Source organism: Chelonoidis abingdonii, chromosome 22 (assembly GCF_003597395.2).
Source record: "Chelonoidis abingdonii isolate Lonesome George chromosome 22, CheloAbing_2.0, whole genome shotgun sequence".
In the NCBI taxonomy this organism is placed as follows: Eukaryota; Metazoa; Chordata; order Testudines; family Testudinidae; genus Chelonoidis; species Chelonoidis abingdonii.
Window position 1 is genome coordinate 29,582,907 of NC_133790.1, and position 23,145 is coordinate 29,606,051.

At 51.1% G+C, this 23,145-nt stretch overlaps 1 protein-coding gene across 1 annotated transcript in view; it reads right to left on the reverse strand.

Annotated features, from left to right (window-relative positions):
- Positions 1 to 7,811: 7,811 nt before the first annotated feature.
- LOC116817868 (2'-5'-oligoadenylate synthase 3-like) overlaps positions 7,812 to 23,145 on the reverse strand; it is a 209,185-nt gene continuing 193,851 nt past the window's right edge. Inside the window, 7 exon segments of the mRNA XM_075060095.1 lie at positions 7,812 to 8,310; positions 9,093 to 9,240; positions 9,883 to 10,133; positions 10,396 to 10,511; positions 10,514 to 10,567; positions 12,021 to 12,309; positions 13,900 to 14,108. Of these exon segments, the coding sequence (XP_074916196.1) occupies positions 8,167 to 8,310; positions 9,093 to 9,240; positions 9,883 to 10,133; positions 10,396 to 10,511; positions 10,514 to 10,567; positions 12,021 to 12,309; positions 13,900 to 14,108 (1,211 nt within the window). The 3' untranslated portion in view covers positions 7,812 to 8,166.

The window sequence follows — 23,145 nt, forward strand, 5'->3', positions numbered from 1 at the left end:
TGTCTGACTTTCCTCTTCCCATCCTCACTGTTTCTTCTGGCCCAAAGGGTGGAGTCCAGCCACCTCGGGGGCATCTCTGCAAGGTGGGCCTAAGGACGCCTGCAGTATCATTTCCCTCCCCTAGTCAGTAACTAGGAGCAAGGGCACTGGCCTCCTCAGCTGCCTGGCACACTGCCACCCTGCTGGTTAGTGCCACTCAGTAATGGGTGCCAGCAGAGAGCGACTGGCTGGCTGTTAAAGAGACTGCGGGGTCTTCATTACAACGGGGCAGGTTACCCAGCAGAGAAACCTGGGCACCTACAGGACTCCTGGCGCTCCCTGCCACAATCCAAAGCCCTCGGTCACCATGGGGAGAGAAGGGCACAGGGAGGCATCCCAGAGGAGCACCCATTTGTCTGGCTGTCTCTTTGCCACCCCCACAGCCTGCTGCTCAGAGAGAACGTCTCTGCCCCCCATTACCTGCTTTGATGGCAGGAGGAACAGGGCTCATTTTATGTATTTAGGATGGGTCCAGATTCCTGTAAATTTCTGGAAAAATGGTCTAGGCTAACTCAAGGGGATCCCAAAACTCAGTGGCCACTGTTAAAATCTTGGAACAAAGACTGAGTGAATGTCTTAAAGGACAAACTCAGCCAACCTAAAACTAAATTGGCTAAAGGAGAGGTTAATTGTTTCATGCAGTGGTGGGAAGAGGCAAACCACAGGCGGACAAAATCAAAACTCGCCTCTCAAATATTGAAATAATAAGTTAAAAGCTTTATTAAAAGCCTCCAGTCCCACCACCAGACCGAGCGCTCCCCTTTACCCCGTTCTCCAAACCCCGGATCAATCCAACCCCCTTCATACTCCCATCTCATTGTAAAAAAAGGACAAAAATCCCCTTGTTCTGTTCCCCTTTGTTGTCTGCCTCAGAAACTGATTCTTTAGCGTTCCACTACAAATTCAGCAAGGAGGGGAGGCTCCTCAACTAGCCCCCGCCTGCTGAGGATCGCCTTTCTTGAACATTTCTACCAAAATTGTGAAGCGAAACACCACAATATCACTACAACAAAACGGTCATTGGATAAAAAATAAGGATCCGGAAACCCACAGAACAAAGCAGGCAAGCACAAGAATAAAGATAAACTGAAAGAAAGGATTATGGAAAGCCCTAAGGGCATATGTTCAAGAGTAAGAAAAGAGATAAGAAGATACAGCAATGAAACCAACCTGGAACAATACTTAAAATGGTGAAATACTGAAGGTGAATAAAAAGGGTGTCATTTGGGAGAGATAAACAGGGATAAAGGAAACAAGAGTGAAAACGTTTCACTCACTAAGAGGCTAGGAAAAAATTAAGACAGTTAAACTTGTGAAAAATGTTTAAAAAAGCTGACTAAATGTTCAAAAGAGAGAGAATTCTTGGTTTCTTGCAGCCATTCTGAGAAGGAAAATGGAACCCATTTTATTACCGAGAAAAAATTGCCTGTAAATGAATCCAACAAATAATAAAACAGCTATGTAAAAAAAGACAGTGTAAAAATAATGTAAGGAAAAAGAAAACTAGTAGTATGATATCTAATTGTAACTGTGAAAAATATGTAAAGTCTAAAGAATCTAAACCAGCACGTCTGGTCTATAAAACTAAACCTGTTTTGTAAAGGTGTAAGAACCAAAATTGGTTTAATGTAATAATTTTTTTTATAAATGCCACTAAAAATTCATTATAGCTCTTTAATTCAAAGTTGCAAAAACCTAGACAAGAGAACCTTTTGCGAACACAGGAATATAGATTTGTTGGCTTTGAGAGGAATGATAGCATTACCCATAAAAAGTAACTTGATCTTTACAAATTAAAAATATTTTTAAATTAAAGACACAAGTCATGGAGCTGCACTAGGAGCAGTCAAAATCAAGAGACTAGGAGAATTCGGAGAGTCTTTTTGTTATTGGTTGGAGGTTTTATGTAACAATAAGCAAGATAAGAGCTGATATGAAAGATAAGAATTACGGAGACCCTCTGAAGGCAACAGCAGAGGTAGAGTCGCACAAACAAAAAGAAGAACAATGTTAAAAAACACGAAGCCTTAAAATGGCATCTGTGTAATTCAGACTGCACTTTGATAAGGGTACAGGATGAAAACTCTAAGTAAACAAACCAAAGAAACACAGTTACACCTTATGCAAAATGATATGCGCTTAATGCTTTTGAAAAAAGATTATATGTAAAAGAAGGAATGTGCATTTATCCCAATAAAGACTGTGCAGTATGTATAATTGTAGAAAGGGGGAAAGAAATGAGCAAAATAGAAATAGCCACGAATTAAAACCATATAGGGCATCCAAAAAAAACCCAGCAATAAAAGACTGTAATTTCTTTCAGATCTCTGTGTGATGGTTTTATAAGCAGAAGAAGTTGAAGTGAAAGAAAATCAAAAAATCTCTGTGGAAAGTTGACTGTGTCCCTTTTAAGACTTGAGCTCTGCTGATGCTTTGAAACCACAAAAGGCCAAGCTCCTAGTTGATGCAAATACCTAACTGATAAAAAAGAGAGTAGAAGAACCATGCCACACAAAAGAAATGCCTAAATAATAAGACATGGTAAAACAAAGATCCCTATTAAGAGATTTATGCATAAATGTTATTGTAATATTAAAACATTGAAATAAAATATATAATGTTATTAAAGTTAACCCCTGTAACAATCAAGTAGAGTGTGGTATAGATTTTGGAAAAATCCTTGAAGCGTAATATGTAACGAGGCTTCTCAGCTATTACAAAATGTGAATCAAAACTTAAAGCTCTAAAAAGTAGAAGCCATTAAAACTTGGCCTGCCTATAAAAACAAACAACAACAAAGAAAACACACAGGAAAAATATGGGGTTAATTCCTCTATTTGCCTGCAATAAATAAATGCAAGGGTCTTTGTAAAAAATTTGAACGGAATCTTTAACCAATAATCAATGCCACGCCAAAAGGGGTAGAAAAATGTTATTTTTGTCTTTCAGATAATCCAAAGTACTGCATAATGGGCTATGTGTATGTTAATTCTTGGGAAAAGTGTTTAAAAAGTGTTAGCACCTACCAGAAGACAAATGTAAATATAAATAAGTACTGTGTTTACCAATAATCACAATTTACTATTGCCACAACAACAACAACAAAAAAGTCTCAGCTTACTGTAAGCACTGATTTAGCTGAGTTCTATCAATCTCGGCATTGAATGGCAAACAGTTACCAATCATCTGCTTAAAAGGTAAAAAGATACATAGTTCAAAAAAATAATGTGGAAAAACTGGACCATTCATTATACATACAAATGGGGACATGTTAAGAATTGCCACTACAAAAAAAACATAACAGCTTACCATTGGTATAACATATTTTCTGGATGGTCTCCCTCAACTACTGGCTACTAATGTTACTACCCCTAATGTTTTTGGTTTTAAATTGTATGTGTTTAATTTAAATGTTTTAAAATGTGCTGGATAAAACAAATGTGTGCAAAGCTAAAGCCACAGGCCCAAATCACCTCCCAGTATTTTATATACGTGGACTAATAAGAAGTGACACTGGCGATTAATAATCTTAGTGTCAAAAGGGGGATATGTAGGAGCAGGATTTATAATGTCCCATAAGAAATTGAAGTATAATTTGATTTCATCCTGCTAGCAACCTTTTTTAAATAGCAGAAAGAAATGACCCCCTGGGACTATAAGATTCTGTTTTCCCATATGCATTACAAAATTGGGGCCCTCTCTAATTCTTTGTTTAAGATTTAGGTAGTAAGAGACAGGATTCTCTATTGTGTCTATGTTAAGTAAATTAGAGAAACATTGAAGACCTGGGTCTCAATGTAAATTGTCTTGGTTATCATTGTAAAACTTAGCAAGGTTTAATTTACAATGCTTTTTTGCTCGATATAAAATACTACTATTTGTATTCTCAATCTGTTTGTGTGAATGAGGAATGTATGCATCAGGAAAAGATAAGGTGTGAAGGCCATTGTTATAGCCAGAGTCAAGGAAGAAGTAGTAAAGAGACTTAAAGAACATCAAAGAATCATCAGGCACTGCTTACTACCCCGAATTGCTGTTAAACTGTCTGGCATCTCAGAGCGGATACATGCTTCGCAGTGTAAGAATTCACCACCCCCAGCGAACCTCAGGACCTCAGGCACCACAGAGTCAATTTTGACTCCAGAAGAAGACGTAGAGGAACAGCCTGCAAGTACCTTACAATCTACATTCTCCTAAGGGTTGCCAGAAGCAGACGACAACCTAAAGCAAGGCCCAAGAAGAAGTAGTAGCGGCCTAGCGCCTGCTGCCTGGTGGACGTAAAACTGTGACTGCGGTTCCCTCACTTGAGGTTGTCAGAACCAGAAGGGCCCTGCCTCCAACATGTGCCTCTGGTGATGCCTGTTCCTCGGCTGCTGGTTGTCTTAAGGTCTGGGGAATCCACAATGACAATTCTTTTATCCAGCAGCAAGTGTGGATAGCTCAGACCTTAATATTTCTAAATGCTAGGTCTGCTGCCACATCCCAGCCCACTCTCAAACTGGTGTCCTGTCCTGGCTACCCATTCAATTCCCCAGACCTCACTGGAGGACCTCGTCTGTTTAACACAATATGGAACAGTAATGACAGCTAGGAAGAGGCTATTGGAAGTTCCTTTATCCCACTTGAGGAAGTAATAAACCATGCAAAAAGCTCCTGAGGTTACAAGCAATTGTTAAATAATGGCAAATAAAACTGGAGAAAGTTTAAGAGCCCTGGCCAAAGAAATAGGGGCGATCCGACAGATGGCCCTCCAAAACTGTCAGGCATTGAACATAGTGCTGGCGGCCAAAGGAGGGTACTGTGCTCTCATTGGAAAACAATGTTGTCAAACCTGACCCAATGAGGTAATAGATTGCACTAGCCGCTTAGAACAAATCACATGTCTTCCCCACAAAGACCCGAGTTCTTTTGTGGAAGTGGCTAAGTAACCTGTTCAATTTCTCTGGCATAGGAACTGGTTGTTTCAGGGAGCACCTGACGACTATCCTGTTTGGAATCCTAATGATTTTGTATGTTTTCAGTTAATCTCCTGTTGTATCCAAAATTGTGTAAGGCTTGCCACCCAGGTGACTGCCCCAAAACAGAGTGCTAATATGATGATTTGAATATCACTGATGAACAAGAGAGATAAAGAACGGTTAATATGTGGAACCCAGTAAAATGTTGTCATGGCGAAAGCTTGACCAAAAGGAGGGATTGTGAAAGTAGAATGAATTATATTGTAAAAAATAAGAATGGATTAAAGAAATGTTGTATGTACCTTTAAGCAGAAATAAGAAATGTTGAAATACAGGTGCCAGGAAAAGAAACATTAGGCACAAACAATGGTGCTAATGGCGAAACATTAACCGAAGATCGGTAACAGTTAGTAAGGAAATAAGATATGCATGGCTAGCCCAGGTAAACTTATCAGATTCTGCTTCCTTTGTTATCTTGTTAAGTTCTCGCCCTTTTATCTGTATAAATAAGATAGTTTGTGTCTTGCATGGGGGCTCACATTATCTGGGCGTTATTAGCAGAGCACTGTGCTAATAAAACAGAGTGGGCTGACAAACTGTGAGTCCTGAATCTAACTTTGACAGCACCTATTAATCCTCACCACCTGTCCCGATTTTTCACACTTGCTGTCTGGTCACCATACTCCTTGGCCTTTTCCCCAGTGGCTCTCATTATGACTTAGGTTGGCGGCCAGGCTTTGCCAGCTCCCTCCAGCTGAACTCCTTGCCAAGTAGCCTCTCGCTCTGTAGGGCTCCGCAGAGCAGCCTTCTCCTACCAGCGCCTGCCTGCCGTGAGGGTGGGACGAGGCAGCCTTCATGCTGCTCCCCAGCTCCCAATGCCTTCTCGCTTGATTGGGTGAGAGGGGAGCCTTGCTCTAGCTTCTCTGCCAGGTTCCTTCTCCAAGCACCATTCATTCCCAGGAGCTTTAGGGCTCGATATGTATCTCTATTGGACTCTTCCAAACCCTTCAAGGGCCATGCCAGGTGGTAGGTGGGCTGACCACTAGGCACTACTGCCCTCAGTGGTGGACAGTCCCGTCACAGCCTAGAATTCCCCAAAGGTGGCCCACAGAGAGGTTCACTGGACACAGAGTTAGTGTATGTTTGGGTGTCACACAGGAATTAATCACATTAACAGAAAGGACAGTATCACATGGGATTGTGCAGGCATGAAATTGCAGGGACAGGAAATGTACACTGCACCCTTAGACAGACAGCTAGGAAATCCCAGACCTGGAAGGGCAGGTCTGCTCTGGCCAGTGCAGTGCTTCATTTGTAAGGAAAGAGGTGCTGGGGATCAAGCTACGAATTGCCAGGCCCAGCGGTGCCAGGGCTCTGAATGCCAGGCCCAGCGGTGCCGGGGCTCTGAACTGCCAGGCCCAGTGATGCCAGGCTCTGAACTGCCAGGCCCAGCGGTGCCAGGGCTCTGAACTGCCAGGCCCAGCAGTGCAGGGGCTCTGAACTGCCAGGCCCAGTGATGCCAGGCTCTGAACTGCCAAGCCCAGAGGTGCCAGGGGTCAGCCCTGACAAGCCCTGGCACAAATTAAGCACTGGGCAAGTGACCAGTAAGAAGGGCATTATGACGTCCTATGTTCAGTACTCAGGGATTCTGGGTAAATGTGCTGAATTACAGGTAAAAAGATGCTCAGCTTTGTTCCCAGAGGTGCCTGGTATCAGGAAGACAAGCTGAGCTCTTGCCAGATCATAAACCATCACCGCTTTCCCATCATTCATCAAGTGACCTTTATTTCCGTTAAGAGAACAATAAAAATACAAGAAAGGACCTCAGTAAAGTCTCCATGAGGGAGTACGGTGTGTGTCTCCCCTGACTCGGCCAAATAGCTGCCTGGCTGAGACTGTTCAGTCCCGAGAGATTAAAGGTGCAAGCACAGAAAGGAATAACTATTGCACAGCTGTATTCACCACGTCACCACTAACAAAGTGACGCTAACGAGGACTGACTGTAGCTCGCAATCTGTTGATGATACCCAAGCTGCAAAAGGCCCCAGCTCCCCATCCCTGCAGGGGGGATTGACTGGGTTCATGGGAATAAATGACGTGTTTGACACTAAATCCCAGCTGCGTCCAAGGGGACATTCCAGGATAAACTCTCCCTGCAAACATCTTCCCCATCACACTCGGAAACACGCCCCTGTGGGGCAGTGACAGACTAACCCCCTCCCACCTCCCTTCCTGCCCAGCCAATAGAAACCCAGTGGGACCCATAGAATCATAGAATATCAGGGTTGGAAGGGACCTCAGGAGGTCATCTAGTCCAACCCCCTGCTCAAAGCAAGAAAAATCCCCAGACAAGTGTTTTTTTTTTGTTACCCCTGTGTCCTAAATGGCCCCCTCAAGGACTGAACTCACAACCCTGGGTTTAGCAGGCCAATGTTCAAACCCCGTGTTTCACTCAAGGGGGATTTGCCCCATTGGGTGTGTGGTTCCCCACCAGACACCCTTCAAACATATCCCCAAAGGGCACATATCTCAGCAAGCAACAGGAAGGGCAAATACCCCCAGGCAGGAGAAATCACGTCACAGCTTGACACCCCCTGGAACCAGTCCCCTAAGGCTGGCAAGGGAAACACTCAGAGATCACGGTGCCCATCACTCAGAGCCAGTAAGAGCAATTCCGCCCCACCCCTTCCTTCACCTCATCAGGACAGGCTGGGGCTGGAGGTTGATTTTATCATCCATACATGCCTCATTCACACATCTAAACTAACTAATAAGATTACAGCAAGGTTTGCAAAAATGAAGGTTGGAGGAAGCTTTTACAAAATGGAGTGAGCGTTTTAAAATGGGGTTTGAATTACAATATGGCAAACCGTGAACAGAAGTTACAATGCAGGCAAGTGTAGTGAATGGTGAACAGAAGTTACATTAATAAAGTGAACAATTAAAAACAATTTCATTTATCAGTTCTACATGGGGAAGGGAGCTGGGGGAGCACACAGCACGAGCCGATTGGTCACGTCCCACCAGGGCTGGTCCTCAACCGGCCCCAGGGGCCATTTTCTGAAAGGAGGAAGTTGCAGAGCAGGGAGAGACACCCCCCCCCCCCCCAGTAATGCCCACCCTGCTCCAGGGAGGGCTCCTGACGGGGTGGGACACTGAGAGGCAGCTGTCAGAGAAGAGTGCAGTAGGATTCCTGCTCTGCAGTGTGGCCGCCAGTCGCAAACATCCGGTTCTCAGTGATGGGGTATTCTTCATCCGTAGTACGAGAATGCAGGACAAAATCACCTTCAGCTGCAATCCGTGGCTGCTGCAACTGAAATAGGGAAACACAGAGCTGGTGGGTTACTGCTTTCCAGACAAATCGCCCTTAGCCGGGGGCTCCGGGACCAGCCAGGTCCCTGTGGCCACAGCTACCATGGACCCGTGTGAGACGGACACAGTTAAGGATTTGCACAATTGTTTTCTCAAGGAAGAATGAATCTTGACATTTCAGGTGTCCCCGGTGCCTCCTGACCACACCCCAAGGCTGCTCAGCCCGAGCCCGAGCCCCCAGCCCTACCAGTCCAGGTCACGTCAAGCACTCACTCCTGTGTGAGCTGGGAAAGGAGGGAGATGGGAGCACAAGTGAACCCAGGCAACCATGGTGCACAGTGCAGTTGAAAAGGTGGGAAGACCTGGGGGCTTCTGAAGTGAGGGGCCCCTGGCCTCCCCCAGCCAACGGGGCTTGTCTGGGAGGAGTTAAGGGAAGGAGCCCGGTTCAGTTTCTGTGCACACTGCTTTGTGACTCAGTAGGACAGAGCAAAGTCCCCATGACAGAGACCAACAGCCCCAGAGTCGGACAGACGGGCAGCTCAGCGACTGCTGGCGCAGTGAGGAGAGGCCACCAAGGGCCACAGAGGCATCAAATGCAGTTGCTGTCTCTCTTGCAGGGAGGGGCCATTCCTCCTGGCTGGGGCCAGCTGTGCTGCGGTGGGGAGATGGAACAGGGCCCTGGGCTGTCCTAGCCCCTCCAGTGCACGGGAGGGGACGCCCAATGGGCTGGGCTGTTTTACCTTTAGACACAATATGAGCCATTGCAGGGAATCCTGCCCTTACCGGCACATTCCAGGGCTGAACCACGAAGCCATTGCGCTTCCGGCAGCATTGCTGGTCACAGCAGTGCTTAGCCTCCTGTGCAACCAGGTCCCAGCGGCTCCCCTGCCCCACGATGCCCGTTGGATCCGCCGGGTCCAGGATGATGGGCCTGAAATTCAGGGAGACACAAAGAGTCACGGTGCAAACTCCAGCCGGGCAGAGGCAGGGAGTGCTGCAGAGCCTGCAGTCCAGCTGGGTATAACCCTGCTGCTGACCCCTCCGACTCCGTCCTGCTAAGCTCCCATCTGGTCCTTCCTAGGACACGGTGCAGCTAGTTAGCGGCTGGCCAGACGTCCCAGAAGTTCTTTGCCCGCTTTAGCTGCTCTCTGCTCGCTGCCAGCCCTTGCCTAGCCCTGAGCTCTAAGGCCTGACTCTCTCTGTTCTCTCAGACCCCGGGTGTGTCTTGGACCCCACCCGCCTTGGCAGAATGAAGATTGAGTTCCTCCTGTTCCCTCCTCCACCAGCTCCACTTCCCCAGCCTCTCCCACACACTGTGTGTTAATAATTATTGCCACTGCCAGTATTCACCAGCACTGGGGTGTCTTGGCCACTCAGAGCCTCAAAGCCCGGCCCCACTACATGCCGGGGCTTCTCTCGTTCTCCTTGCCCCAGGGTACTGTGTCTGGGTCGCCAGCAGCAAGTTTCACACACACAGGGAGCTGTGCATGGGAGGATCACAGGCAGGGCCCCATTGCCACGGGGACAGGGAGCCAGGATGCACACACAAGGGTGGGGTGGTATTTGCAGACACCTGGGTTTGCAGAGCTGAGACTCCAGGTAACATCTCAGGGTTTCATTCTCAAAGCCGTAGTTGATGGTCCAGTAGACACAGAGCTTGGCATGCTGCCGGATCAGCTCCAGCACTGTCCGGAAGCCCTCGGCCATGTTGAAGGCTGGATCCCTGCTGCCCTGCTCCCAGGCATAGACAGATAGGAGCTCTAGTGCATACTGGGGGGGCAGGGACTCCCCATTCCTCAGCTTCTTTTTGTGGGGAAGGACGTACTGGATGGACAAAAGGAACAGAGGTGAGACCGACAGGCAACAAACCCTCATTCACCCCTAATCCTTGCTCCGAAATCCACTCAGAAAAACTGGGAAAGGCTGGGAGACAGGGCAGCTGGGGCTGGTGCAGGGGGAGCTCCTGGCAGCAGGGCCCTCTCCAGGGTACCTTGGTGCCTGCCAGGCCTGCAGCTGGATATTCCCAGCAGGGCTCTGTCCCCCAAGAGCTGCAGGGGGCCATGGGGAGCTTGTGCAGCTGCTGTACCTGTTTGTACCAGCGTTTCACCAGGCGGATCAGACTCTTGAGTTTGGTGGGGAGAGCCATGATGAAATTCCTCTGCAGCTCGGTGAAGCAGGGGGAGAACTCGCTCACTTCGCGATCTGTATCAGCCTGAGGTACACCTGGGGGTCGGGTTTATAGCCTCTGTACAGCTGGCCTAGCAGAGAACCAACATAGGTGTGTAGGCCAGGGGTAGCTAAACCCTCTACGTATCCTGTCCCGAGTGCTGCGGGTGGCATGGCCACTCCCCACCCCACTCTCTGTGCCCACTACTCCGAGCGGGGCCTGGGGTGGCAATCACAGACCCACCGCCCATTGGCTCCTGACCTTTCCCTGCGATTTTCTCGTCCCCTTCCCATAGGAACTACTTTGCATGGCAGAAGGATACAATTCACCCTGCTCACTCCCACCTCAGATTGTTTTTTGAAAGGAAGGGGAAAGTGAAGGGGCCAGAGTCGATCCCGGGCAGGGGCCGGTCCTCACGGCGGGCTCCTGCCAGGTGTGCCCTTGGCCTGGCTGGGGCGTGGCCCAGCACGTCGCCCTTGGCTGGCACGGCTGCGGCAGACCCAGAGAATTCATGCAGCTTGTGATGATTGTTTCTGGAGGCAGATCAGAGCAGCTCTGAGGCGATGAACAGCTCTCGTGGGCCGGGGGGCGAGATGGGCAGGTGGACCGGAGGGCACAGTCACCAGAAAGGAGCAGGATTTGGCAGTGGGACCGAGGGGAGTGGGGCTGGGAGTGCTAGTCCTTAGCTGGGTCCAGATTGAAATCTGGGTCCTCCCCCGGCCATGCATAGCCCCTCACACTTGGCCCCTCCTTCCCACTGAGCTGAGCAAGAGCTTGAAGCTTTGAGTAGCCTGTTGTACGAGGCTCCACTCTCTGAAAGTCCTGGGAGTCATTCAGACAAGGCTCTTCCCTGAGAGCTATGTGGTGTCCTCCAAATGCTGCCTGCTTGCTCCTGAATGGAGCAAATTTAAACAGCGACTAATAACCCCCCCGCCCCCCGCCGCTATTGGCTGGTGCCTCTATTCTCAATCACAGGTGGGCAGGACAAGCGAGAGGAAGAGAAGCAGTTTAGGGAAGGTACAGGAAACACAGTCCCTGGATGGTGCTTTTTTCTGATGAGGGCTAGTGCACAAGGAGGAGATCTGGTGTGCATCTGGTGTACATGTGTGATGGCCACCTTCTTGACCTTGGATTGAACTGGGGTCCTTCAGAACTACAAGCATGGTACAGTGTGAGCTAGAGCTAAAATGTACAGTAACAGACTCCTCGGCTCTGTCGAGTGGATACAGAGGGGAAGCCATAACCCACACTGACCAGTGGGTGAGGCACATCCACGTGCTTAAACATCCACGTGAATTTACACCTGCAAAGCTAGACACCTGGGATACATTTGCAAATCACAGTGGGGGAATTTGGCCATGGGATTCCCCTTAAAATCTCCTGGTGTCGAGTGCTTACAACCCAGCACACCACAGAAAACATGGAGCCATCGCTATCTCGAAAGTAGCAACAGCTCTGGCAATGCACCGTGGGAATCCAGACAGACTAGATGGTCATTGAGAAACACAGCCCCTGCCCTGGGAATCCAAAACAGTGCATCTTACCTAGAGCGTCGAAAGCCGGCAGCACATCAAAATCAATATGTTCACCCGTGGTACTAGATGTTAGGGTAAAGGTGAGCACACGGGGGTTCTCCCACTTTGTTTTCTTAATGCTCAGCACTAGATCTTTTCCCAGGGATGCTCTGCACTCCTCCAGCCTTGTCTGGATTTCAGCAATGATTTTTTTCCGTTCTGCTTTCAGGGCCCGGAAATCTGTAATCGAGCTGACAAACACGACGAGGTCCACATCGGAGACGTCTTTCAGGGCCGTGCCCTTCCCTGACGAGCCGGCCTGGAGACACAGAGAGAGAGGTCCCACTGAGTCCTTCCGCAGAGAGCTCAGCTGTGGCCCACCTGCACGGAGGAGCTGCTTCCTGTGCCACCCTGGAGACACCCCCTGTGGGACATCCCTCAGCTCACTGACGAGTACAGGATGGGATCCGGGCCAAGCTGATGTGGTTTTGGCCGGTGACTGTGGCAAACTGAGTCCTGGCCTTGGGACTGAGCACCAGAGGAGCAGGGAAAAGAGGCTTCCCCAAGAGTTAGGGCTGATTCTGGTCTCAGTCACAGGGGTTTTACACCGTAGATCTCAGGTGTGTCCCTCCTGCCGATTCAGGCCCTTGGTCAATTCTTCATTTGACTTCAGCAGGCAACTCACGTGAGTAACTACCCCCCAGTGGGAGGCAGAGTAGTCTGGGAGGGGAAATCTGATAAAGGACGGGGCCTGGTGATCTAGCATTGGTAGGGCTGGAGGCCCAGAGTAGGTACCAGTCGTTATTTAAGGGCCCTGGCGAGGGGTGGAGGGGTCCCCAGTGGGGTAAGAATCATTTGAGCCTGGAAGGGGGCTGGCAAAAATGAGTTATTTTTGTTTGAACCCCTACATATCTCTGGAAGGGGCCAACCCTCACTGGTGCTTGGCCGAAGATTCCTCCAACCTCACTTGTTAAAAGCCTGGAGGAGACCATGTGCAAGCACCACAGGGGGGTGGCAGGGGCAACAGTGCGCCTGCTGGGAGCGGGGCTCAGGGGTGAGGTAAACACACCCCCACCTCCCGCTTTATACCAGGTCACTAATGTTGTTAACTTTCCTTGCACTAGCGGGTCGCATGTGGCCTGAGTTGCGTGTTTCCAACTTCTTCAGTGCATGCAGCTCGGCAAGTTTTCAAAAAGAATTTGACAGATTCTCTGGATGTGATGTATTGCCAGGCCCTGGGGCCTCCCACCCCGGCTGAGGGCTGGCCAGAGTGATGGCCAGGGGCCCGGCCGGGGCATGTGGGATCCAAACAAACAGCCTGGGGGGGCTGGAGTGGGGGCAAGGGCCCATCCAAGGCTAACCATCACCCTAAAAGTGACTCCGCTGCTCTCTCCCAGGCCTCTGTGAGGTCACTGCCTTACCCCATAGCCAGAGTGACTAACCAGTGATTTTAGTGCAAATCCAGGTTTTCCAGTTTTCGCCACGGCCATTCTCCACCCTTGACCCTGGCCTGATGCACCGCAGACCCTGAACCCCGTGTCCCAGGGGGCCATCGCTCAGGGGTCTCCCTCAGGGAAGGGCCATTCTGCAGGTATTTTGCCTGCCCTCTGGCTCTCCCCAGACACAGCCTTGCACAAATACTGACAGAGACCGTCTGTCCCCCATTTTCCCACACTGGAATCCTGCCCCTGAGAACCAGCCTCACTTCCCGTCTCACTCGCCCTTCCTCAGATACAGGCAGAGGGGTCCCCAGCCCTGCGCCCTGATTCACAACAGCATCACCCTAGCTGTAGTATACGCCCCATTGAGTACATTCACCTCTGGACTGTTCCCCCTCCCCGTCCCACTCCCCCTAGTGCCTGGAGAGGCAGGGTCAGGCCGCTCTGTGCACCCCATCTCCATCGCTCACCTTAACCACCTTCAGCACCCGCATTGCCGAGCCAGAGTTTCTGAAGCAGTTTTGGGTCAGAAATAGGAAGATGGTGTGAATGGCTGTGCTGATCTGGGTCTTGAAAACTCTGTTGGGCTGCAGGTCATTGCTGATGAACGTATCGAGGTCCTCAGCTAGCGTCTGGTAGAGCCCCATGCCTGGGAGTGGCGAGGAGACAACAACAGAGGCTGCCTAGGAGGGGGGGGACTAGCCTGTGTGTGCCCCTGGCGGAATGGGACTGTCTCTTGCGCCTTCTGGACTGCAACTGGTCCTGGGTGGGGAGGGAAACAGCAGCTGCACAGGGTTGATTGCTGCACAGAGGCCTCGCCTCCTTTCATTTCCTCAGCCCTCTGATCAGTTTCGTTTCTCCCACGCTGCTCCCTGCCCAGGAATGCTTTGGAGTCCACTGCCCTGCACCCCACTTCCTGGCTGTAAGCTGGACTCTCTCCCTGCCTTCCCAGAACTGCTCGGGTGCAGAGCTCAGCAGGCCTGTTCGTTGCTAGGCATGCAGAGCCCTGGCAGGGTGAACGCGCAGCTCCACCGTTACTGTGGCTCAGTGATTTCACATCACATGTTTTCACTTCGCAAGTTCCAGATGGTTTTTTTGTTTTGTTTTGTTTTTTGAGAAACAGGCCTCCCCAAAAAGGGAAGGTTTTTATTACTTAAAAACACCAAGAAAACTCAGGGCTGAACTTTGGGGGGCCCTGGGTGACAGGTGGGGCGTGGGCTGGGATGGGGGGGTTGATAAACTGGGGGCACAGGGCGTTGCTGTAGGTACTGGGGAGCTGGTGTGGAATCCGGCGCTCGGCGGTGCTGAAGTGGTGGGTTTGGGTGGGGACACACCCCATCTCTCTCCAGGGGTTTGAGTCCATCTGTCCGTGCCCAGCCATCAGTCCTGGGGGCAGCAGAGGTCCGTGGGTCCATCCCGGCGCTGGGCATCCGTGGGTCCAGCCTGGTAGTGGGTGCACCTGCAGGCCGAGCCGTGGGCGTGGCCAGATGGTTGCAGGCCAGCTGGATTCTGACAGTCCTGCCCTGTTTTTCCACATCCTGCATCATCACCAGTAATCCAGGGTCCGCAGGCCAAACTCTGTCCTCCCCTCTCCTGCATTCCCCTCCCAGGGCTGGCGCAGGAGTCACTGACTGGCCCTGGAATGGGAATTTAGCCAGTCAGTCTGTTGCTGGTGCATCAGGAGTAGAGTGACCACACGTCCCATTTTGGCCAGGACAGTCCCTTTTTTAAGCCCTGTCCCGTCCCTCCTGACTTTTTTTGGCAAAAGTCGACATTTGTTCCGTTTGCTTTTGCCAACTTGATCAGTCAACAAGAACAAGTGGGACAAATACCCACCTTTGTCAAAAAGTGGGGTGCGGAGGAACGTGCGGAGGGGGAGGCGGTCGAGCTGCAACACCAGCCCCAGCCTTTGGGAAATATGGTCACCCTGTGTAGTATGTGCATCACTGCTCGCCCAAACCCTGCCTGCCCTCCCCGTGCAGCAGCAGTCTAAAAAGCAAACAGCATGTTGGGAATCATTAAGAAAGGGATAGATAATAAGAGAGAAAATATCATATTGCAGCTATATAAATCCATGGTACACCCACATCTTGGATTCCAATATATGGTACGCCCACATAAAGGATTCCAATATATCCTTTTTGAGATGAGGTGACCACATCTGCATGCAGTGGATGTGGTCACCTCATCTCAAAAAGGATATATTGGAATTGGAAAAAGTTCAGAAAAGGGCAACAAAAATGATTAGGGGTACGGAACAGCTTCTGTATGAGGAGAGATTAATAAGACTGGGACTTTTCAGCTTGGAAAAGAGACCTCTAAGGGAGGGTATGATTGAGCTCTATAAAACCATGACTGGTGTGGAGAAGTAAATAAGGAATTGTTATTTACTCCTTCTCATAACACAAGAACTAGGGGTCACCAAATTAAATTAATAGGCAGGAGATTTAAAACAAACAAAAGGAAGTATTTCTTCACACAACACACAGTCAACCTGTGGAACTCCTTGCCAGAGGATGTTGTGAAGGCCAAGACTATAAAAGGGTTCAAAAAAGAATTAGATACATTTATGGAGGATAGGTCTATCAATGGCTATTAGCCAGGATGGGCAGAGATGGTGTCCCTAGCCTCTGTTTGCCAGAAGCTGGGAATGGATGACAGGGGATGGATCACTTGATGATTACCTGTTCTGTTCATTCCCTCTGGGCACCTGGCATTGGCCACTGTCGGTAGACAGCATATTGGGCTGGATGGACCTTTTGTCTGACCCAGTATGGCCGTTCTTATGATCTTATGTTCATCTGCTTCACATTAATGGGTTTTGTCACGGAGTTCCCAGGTAATGCTCTGGAACTGCTCCCCACAAAGCCAGTCAGGACTTTGGGGAGCCTCCTCTCCCTTGGAGCAGACTGTCTCCAGGGCAAGAAGCTCACACGGCTCCACCTCCTGGGTCTCTCCTTGGAGCATTCAGCATCCTCTGCCCCTTCATGCGCTTCCCACAGCGAGTCCACCCAGGCGGCGTCCTGAGGATACCAGAGGGTCCTGCACCCCCACTTCGCAGTCAGACATGACTCTCATCCACCCAATCAAACAGAGGTTTATTAGATGACAGAAACATGGGTCTAAAACAGAGCTTGTAGGTACAGAAAAGGGGACCCCTCAGCCGGGTCCATTCTGGGGCCCAGTGAGCCAGACAACCCGTCTGCCCTCACTTCCCATCTCCAGCCAGTTCCAGACTGAAACCCCCTCCAGCCCCTCCTTTCTGGCCTTTGTCTCTTTCCCGGGCCAGGAGGTCACCTGATCTCTTTGTTCACCTTTAGCTATTCCCTTGCAGAGGGGAAGGGCCCTGGCCATTTGTTGCCAGGATACAGAGAGTCGGCCATTTATGCACACTGGAGACTTAAGAAATGCATAGGGGAAACTGAGGCACCCACACAGTATTCAGAGGAAACATTAAGAACAGTCCCACTTCGTCACAGGGTATTCTTGGTTGATCTCCCCAGGCTGCTGGGTGTCCCTGAACCCCTCAATCCCGGTCTGCGTCTACTGAGGCTGAAACAGGGAAACACAGCAGTTGGGGATCGCTCCTACCCAGAGGAGTCAATTTTCCCATCTTAGCCCCAGGGCTCTAGGATCAGCCAGACCCTGGGGCTGCCACAAACATGGGCCCATGTAACAGGCACCGTGTTTGTTTCACCTGACAAGTGGGACTGTCTGTAGGGAGAAGCTCTCTTGAGCTTGGGAGGTATCTGCAGTGTCCTGATGGCACTGCTGGGGCGCTGGGGCCAGCCCTCGATCCCATCCTGCCAGGATGACTCACTCCAGGGAGCCCAGCTGGGGAATGGGGGGAATACAGGACATGCAGGGCAAAGGGCTTGGGAAACTGTGCTGGGAGAAGGTGGAGCAGGGGCTCCCCCATACCTGGATAGCAGTGGGAGACTGAAGGGCCAAGCCTTGCCCAGAGGACAGAAGGGGCTGCACAGGGGTTGCAGGGAGACAAGACTGACCCCCAGAGCAGGATGACTCCCCTGAGGTTATCCTGTCTGCATCGAGTGCAGTCTGCCTCTGAGCATGATTGAGAGAGGACTTGCGGCGAGGGGAGGGGGGTCCCCAAGGCCTGGCCCATCTGTCCCCTTGTGCATGAAGGTAGGGTTGGTCCCGGTTCTACCGGAGCCCATCCCACATGGAGCACGGATCCAGCAGGCTTCCTGCAGCATCGCTGGCCACAGCAGCGCACCCATGCATCTAGGTCCCAGCTGCTCCCCTGCCCCATGATCCCCATCAGATCCACCAGGTCCCGAACGATGGGCTTGAAATGGAGAGAGACACGGAGTCCCGGTGCAGCCTGTAGCTGGGCAGAGGCAGGGGCGCTGCAGCCTGGCCAGGCACCACGCTGCCCCTGCGCCCACGGGCTCTGTACCGCTTAGCTCCCGTCTCACACTGACTTGGACCAGATCTGACCAGTTCCACCAGCCAGGCCTCCATCTCCTCCCAGCTGCCAAGTGCATATGTGGTTCTCACTGCTCTCCAGCGGCCCCTTGCCCACAGGGCCCCAGGGGGGGATCAGGCACAGCACCACGGGAGCCTTGGGAGGAGGTACTACCTCCCTAGTGACCTGCTGAGCCCCAGAACTTAGGGCAGTGCTGAGCCCTGCACTGGTGCCTCAATCCCCACCCCAGGCACCATCCCCTCCCTGCCCCCAACCCACCTGGCAGCACCCTCCCAGCTCCATCTCCTTCCACCTCGATCGCCCCCCCAGCACCTCCCCCACCCAGAGTGGTGCAGAACAGCTAAGTGTCTGGGGAATCGGAGCCGGGAAATACATAGGAACATGCAACAGGGGCTGGCATGTCCCAGCTCTTGGGTTCTCAGCTCCATTCTCTATGGAACCCCCCTTCAGGTAGTTGAAAGCAGCTATCAAATCCCCCCTCATTCTTCTCTTCTGCAGACTAAACAAGCCCAGTTCCCTCAGCCTCTCCTCATAAGTCATGTGTCCCAGCCCCGTGATCATTTTCGTTTCTCTCCACTGGACTGTCTCCAATTTTTCCACATCCTTTCTGTAGTGGGGGCCTGTGACGAACTGGGAATGTTCTTAATGTTTGCTCTGAATACTGTGTTGGTGCCTCAGTGTCCCCTAGGCAGTTCTTAAGTATCTAGGTGGTGGAATAAGGGTGTGTGATTGCTGCAGAGCAAAGGGCCAGTGCACCTAAATGCCGGGCACTCTGTCTTCTAGCAACTGATGGCCTGGGCCCCTCCTCTGCAAAGGTGCCAACTGAAGGTGTTGGAGACAAAGAGATCAGGTGACCTCCTGGGCCAGGAAAGGAACTGAGCAGAGGAGGAGGGGCTGGAGGGGGTTGTTAGTCTGGAGCTGCCTGGGGACGAGGAATGAAGTGCAGATGTCGGGGTCTGGCTCACTGCCCCCCAGAATGGACTCGGCCGAGGGGTCCGGTTCGCTGTATCTACAAGCTCTGTTTTAGACAATGTTCCTGTCATCGAATAAACCTCTGTTTTACTGGCTGGCTAAGAGTCACATCTGACTGTACAGTGGGGGTGCAGGACCCTGTGGCTTCCCCAGGACCCCGCCTGGGTGGGCTCGCTGTGGGAAGCACACGGAGGGGCAGAGGATGCTGAATGCTCCAAGGAGAGACCCAGGAGGTGAAGACGTGTGAGCTTCTTGCCCTGAACAAGTCTACTCCAAGGGAGAAGAGGCTCCCCAAAGTCCTGACTGGCTTTGTGGGGAGCAGTTCCAGAGCATCGCCCAGCGACTCCGTGACAGGGCCCAAAACTGGACACAAATGCTCCAGATTTGGCCTCACCAGTGCCAAATAGAGGGGAATCATCACTTCCCTCGATCTGCTGGCAACGCTTCTACTAATGCAGCCCAATATGCCATTGGCCTTCTTGGCAACAAGGGCACACTGCTGACTCGTATCCAGCTTCTCGTCCACTGTAATCCCCAGGTAATGGGCCATTAGGGAAAACAATAGGCCTTAGGAAAAGCTTATCTTCCCCCGCTCCCAGCCTTCCTGAGAATGCTTACTCTGACTCTGCAAGGTCATGTGACCAGACCACATGTCTCCAGATTCCATTTTGGCTGCTTGTATTTTTCCACAAGCTGGGATGGGAACTGGTTTTGGAGCAAGGGGTTACCACCATATGCTAATGCTATATAAGGGAGTGACTCCCCCACAACTGAACACCTAAGAAAAGCTCCAAAGAAAAGGACTTGGAACGGGGGTGGGGAGCCCAAGCTGCAAAGCAAGAGCAGCTTGTGCCTTGAGAATCTGCAAGCCAGTTTGTATCATCAGTCAGGGTGAGAGATTGTTAATTCAAATCCTATCCTTCTAGCATGTTAAGCTTAGTTTACGTTTTTGTTTATTTACTAGGCAATCTGCTTTGATCTGTTTGCTATCCCTTATAGTCACTTAAAATCTATCTTCTGTGGTTAATAAACTTGGTGGGGTTTTTGGCTTTATCTAAGACCAGGGTGCCTTTGGAGAGCCTGGAGAAAACCTCAGTCTGGTTTAATACAAGCGTATTGTGCATCTCCTTCCCACATCAAGAGGAGGGTGAACTCTATGAGCTCACATTGCACAAATCCCTGTGCAGTGCAAGATGGTACAATTGTGCATTTATACTCCAGAGCAGGGGTATGTGCCCGGGGACCTGGGAAATCGGCTGGTGTCTGCAGGTTACACTCAGGTAACCGAGTTTGGGGGTGTGACGCTACCTGCTGTTGTGTGGATGATGGTGAGGCTGGTTGTGTATCCAACCAAGGAAGCAGTGTGAGCAGGGCCAGCCCAACTAGAGCGCAGCTCCCAGACTGCACCCCAGGCTGACAACCTGTCATATCCCCTCCTCTCAATTCTAGCTCCACAGCAGTGCCCAGCAGCCAGGAACAGCAATTGCAAGGAAAGTGCTGTTCAGCCCTGGCATGGAGCATGTTCGGCTGCTCTGTAGTGCTGCTGCAGGTGAGATCTGGTCACAGGTAGCAGCTGTGAGGGTCTAGAGCATGCTCACTGCAGATGGACACTTCCGAGAGCTGAGCTGCAAAGTTCCAGCACATCTGCACTGTGTGTGTGAAAGGGAGATTTTTTTCAGAGGCTTCTCTCTTGGCCAAAGTTGGGGCAATTTCCATGGGGTGGCAAAAGGCATCTCCCACCCCCCAGGGTGAGCCACCTGCTACATTCCCAGCCCCTGCTCCAAAGCCTCAGTATGCTAGAGCTTCTCAAAGAAAGGGTTACAAGAGTTCTCTTAACATGGGCACAACACCACATTTTTCACAATCTCATCCTCAGAAACAGCTGAACCACTTTTTCCTGAAACATTCCCAAAAAAATTCAGCCTCTGACATCCAGCATGGGAAACTTCAACACAAACAGCTAAAGCCTGGCAATGTTATACACAACGGAAAACAGTAGCTTAGAATGGAAGTGTCGGGCAACCTTAACTGTGGGCAGCACTTCCTGCCCCAGCTATTATGGGGTTTTTAATGTCACCTCCTCCTACAGCACCCTTGATCCCCCAAGGGTGGTACAGCCTCTTATTCCTCCTTCTACAGGGCATGCTGAGCCTCCGTGGGACCAATGGGCCATTACACTCAGTGTCTCCACCTAGTGGCTGGCTCAGCCACTGGCTCATCAGTCCCTACAACCTCTGGCATGTCACACTTTATTTTTGGACTCCACTGGCCATCACATACAGCCCCCAGCTAAAACCCCTCCAACGCATCATCAGGGATCTACAACCCATCCTGGACAATGATCCCACACTTTCACGGGTCTTGGGTGGCAGGCCAATCCTTGCCCACAGACAACCTGCGCAATACATGAAATGTATGTCTCAGCCAGCACTGCACACCGTACATGAGGTACACTCTAGATCAGACAATCCATGCAACAAAGCTCGATGCCACTCTGTGCCCCCACAATGCCTGCACCAGCCTGCACCGACATAGAAAAGACCTAAACCAGAATCAGCCATCCTCACTCGTTCATTCACCTGCAGTCCGCCCCAAGTAATATACGCCATTCTATATTGCCGCATTCCCTCTGCTATGTACTACGGCCAAACTGGACAGTCACTACGAATAGGATAATGGATCACAAATCAGAGTATCAGGAATGTAGGGAACCATATACTCAAAACCTGTACGCGAGTGCGACCTTCAATCCTCCCTGGCCACACATATAGCAGACCTTACAGGTGGCCCATCTGCCTCAGCAAAACCAAACTTCAAGGACCGAGAACTTCAAAGGAAACTGTGAGACTTCAGTTCATTTGCAAATTTTGTGACACCCATCAGCTCTGGACTAAACAAAGACTGTGAAATGCTTGCCAATTAACAGAACCAGTTCTCGTCCTCCTTGGTTTTCACACCTTCACTCGTAGACCAGGGGGCCTCCCCTCCTGACCTGAACACTACACCTCGTTATCTCTAGCTTGCTTGCTAAGCTCATAATATTACCTGCCCTTGGAAATTTCCATACCTGCGTCTGACGAAGTGGGTATTCACCCACGAAAGCTCACGCTCCAAAACGTCTGTTAGTCTATAAGGTGCCACAGGATTCTCTGCTGCTTTTATTGTTAGGGGAATCCAGGACCAGCAGATAATGAAGAGAAACAACATTTATTCCCAGAAAAGATGGGGGTGAATTAAAAGAAGGAAACGGGACCCCACTTGTAACCAACCCACCACACCGCTCTAAGCGCCAAATGCCACAAAGAGAGTAGCCAGGCCGCCTTGTCCCTGGTGCCTCCCCACAGCCTGAGCTGGCTGGTGGAGTGAGAGCTCCGGGAGAGGGACTGGGATCTCTTACAGCGAAGCCCTTATCTCTTTTCTGGGTGCAGTGGGTCCCTGGTGGTCAAGCCCTGGCTGCCCCTGGCTAAGAGTTGCCAACTTTCTCATCACACAAGACGGAACACACTAGCTCCACCCCTTCCCCAATGTCCCACCCCCTGCTCACATTCCCTCTCCCTCTGGGGCTCGCTCTCCCCCACCCTCATTCATTGAGCTGGAGCAGGGGGTTGGGGTGAGGGCTCTAACTAGGGGTGCCAGGGATGAGGGGTTTGGAGTGCAGGAGGGGGCTCTGGGTTTATGGGGGGGGTCAGGGCTGAGGCAAGAGGTTGGGGCACGGGCTTACCTCAGGTGGTTCCCAGTCAGCGGCCCAGTGGGGCTAATGCAGGCTCCCTGCCTGTCCTGGCACCACACTGCGCCCTGGAAGCGGCCAGCAGGTCCGGCTCCTAGGCGGGGGGGCCAAGAGACTCCGTGCACTGCTTTCACCTGCAGACATTGCCCATATGCTGCGTCCCCTCTGGCTACCAGAGGCGGCCAGCTCTCCTCACAAACACTGTCCCTGCCCCATTCAGTGCCCGTCAGAGTGATCTCAGCACAGGTAGGCTCTCCAGGGCCTCCAGCTGGTCACCCAACTTGTCCACTGAGCTCCTGGCTTGGCCCCCACAGGCTGCCTGCGTCTCTCCAGCACAGACTGAACAGGCTGGCTGCACTGAGTGCCATAGTCTCTGTGCTGCTGTCTGCAGGACCGACTTCTCCCAAGCCTCCAGACTGGCAGGGGGAATAAATTCTCCATGCAGCCACTCTTCCTCCTCCCCCACCCCCGCTTCTTCCTAATAACGTCTCCCAGGGAAACAGATACATTCTTCCCTCAAGTACCTCTCATCTTTCCTGCTCTGCTGTGGAAACCCAGCAGGATCCA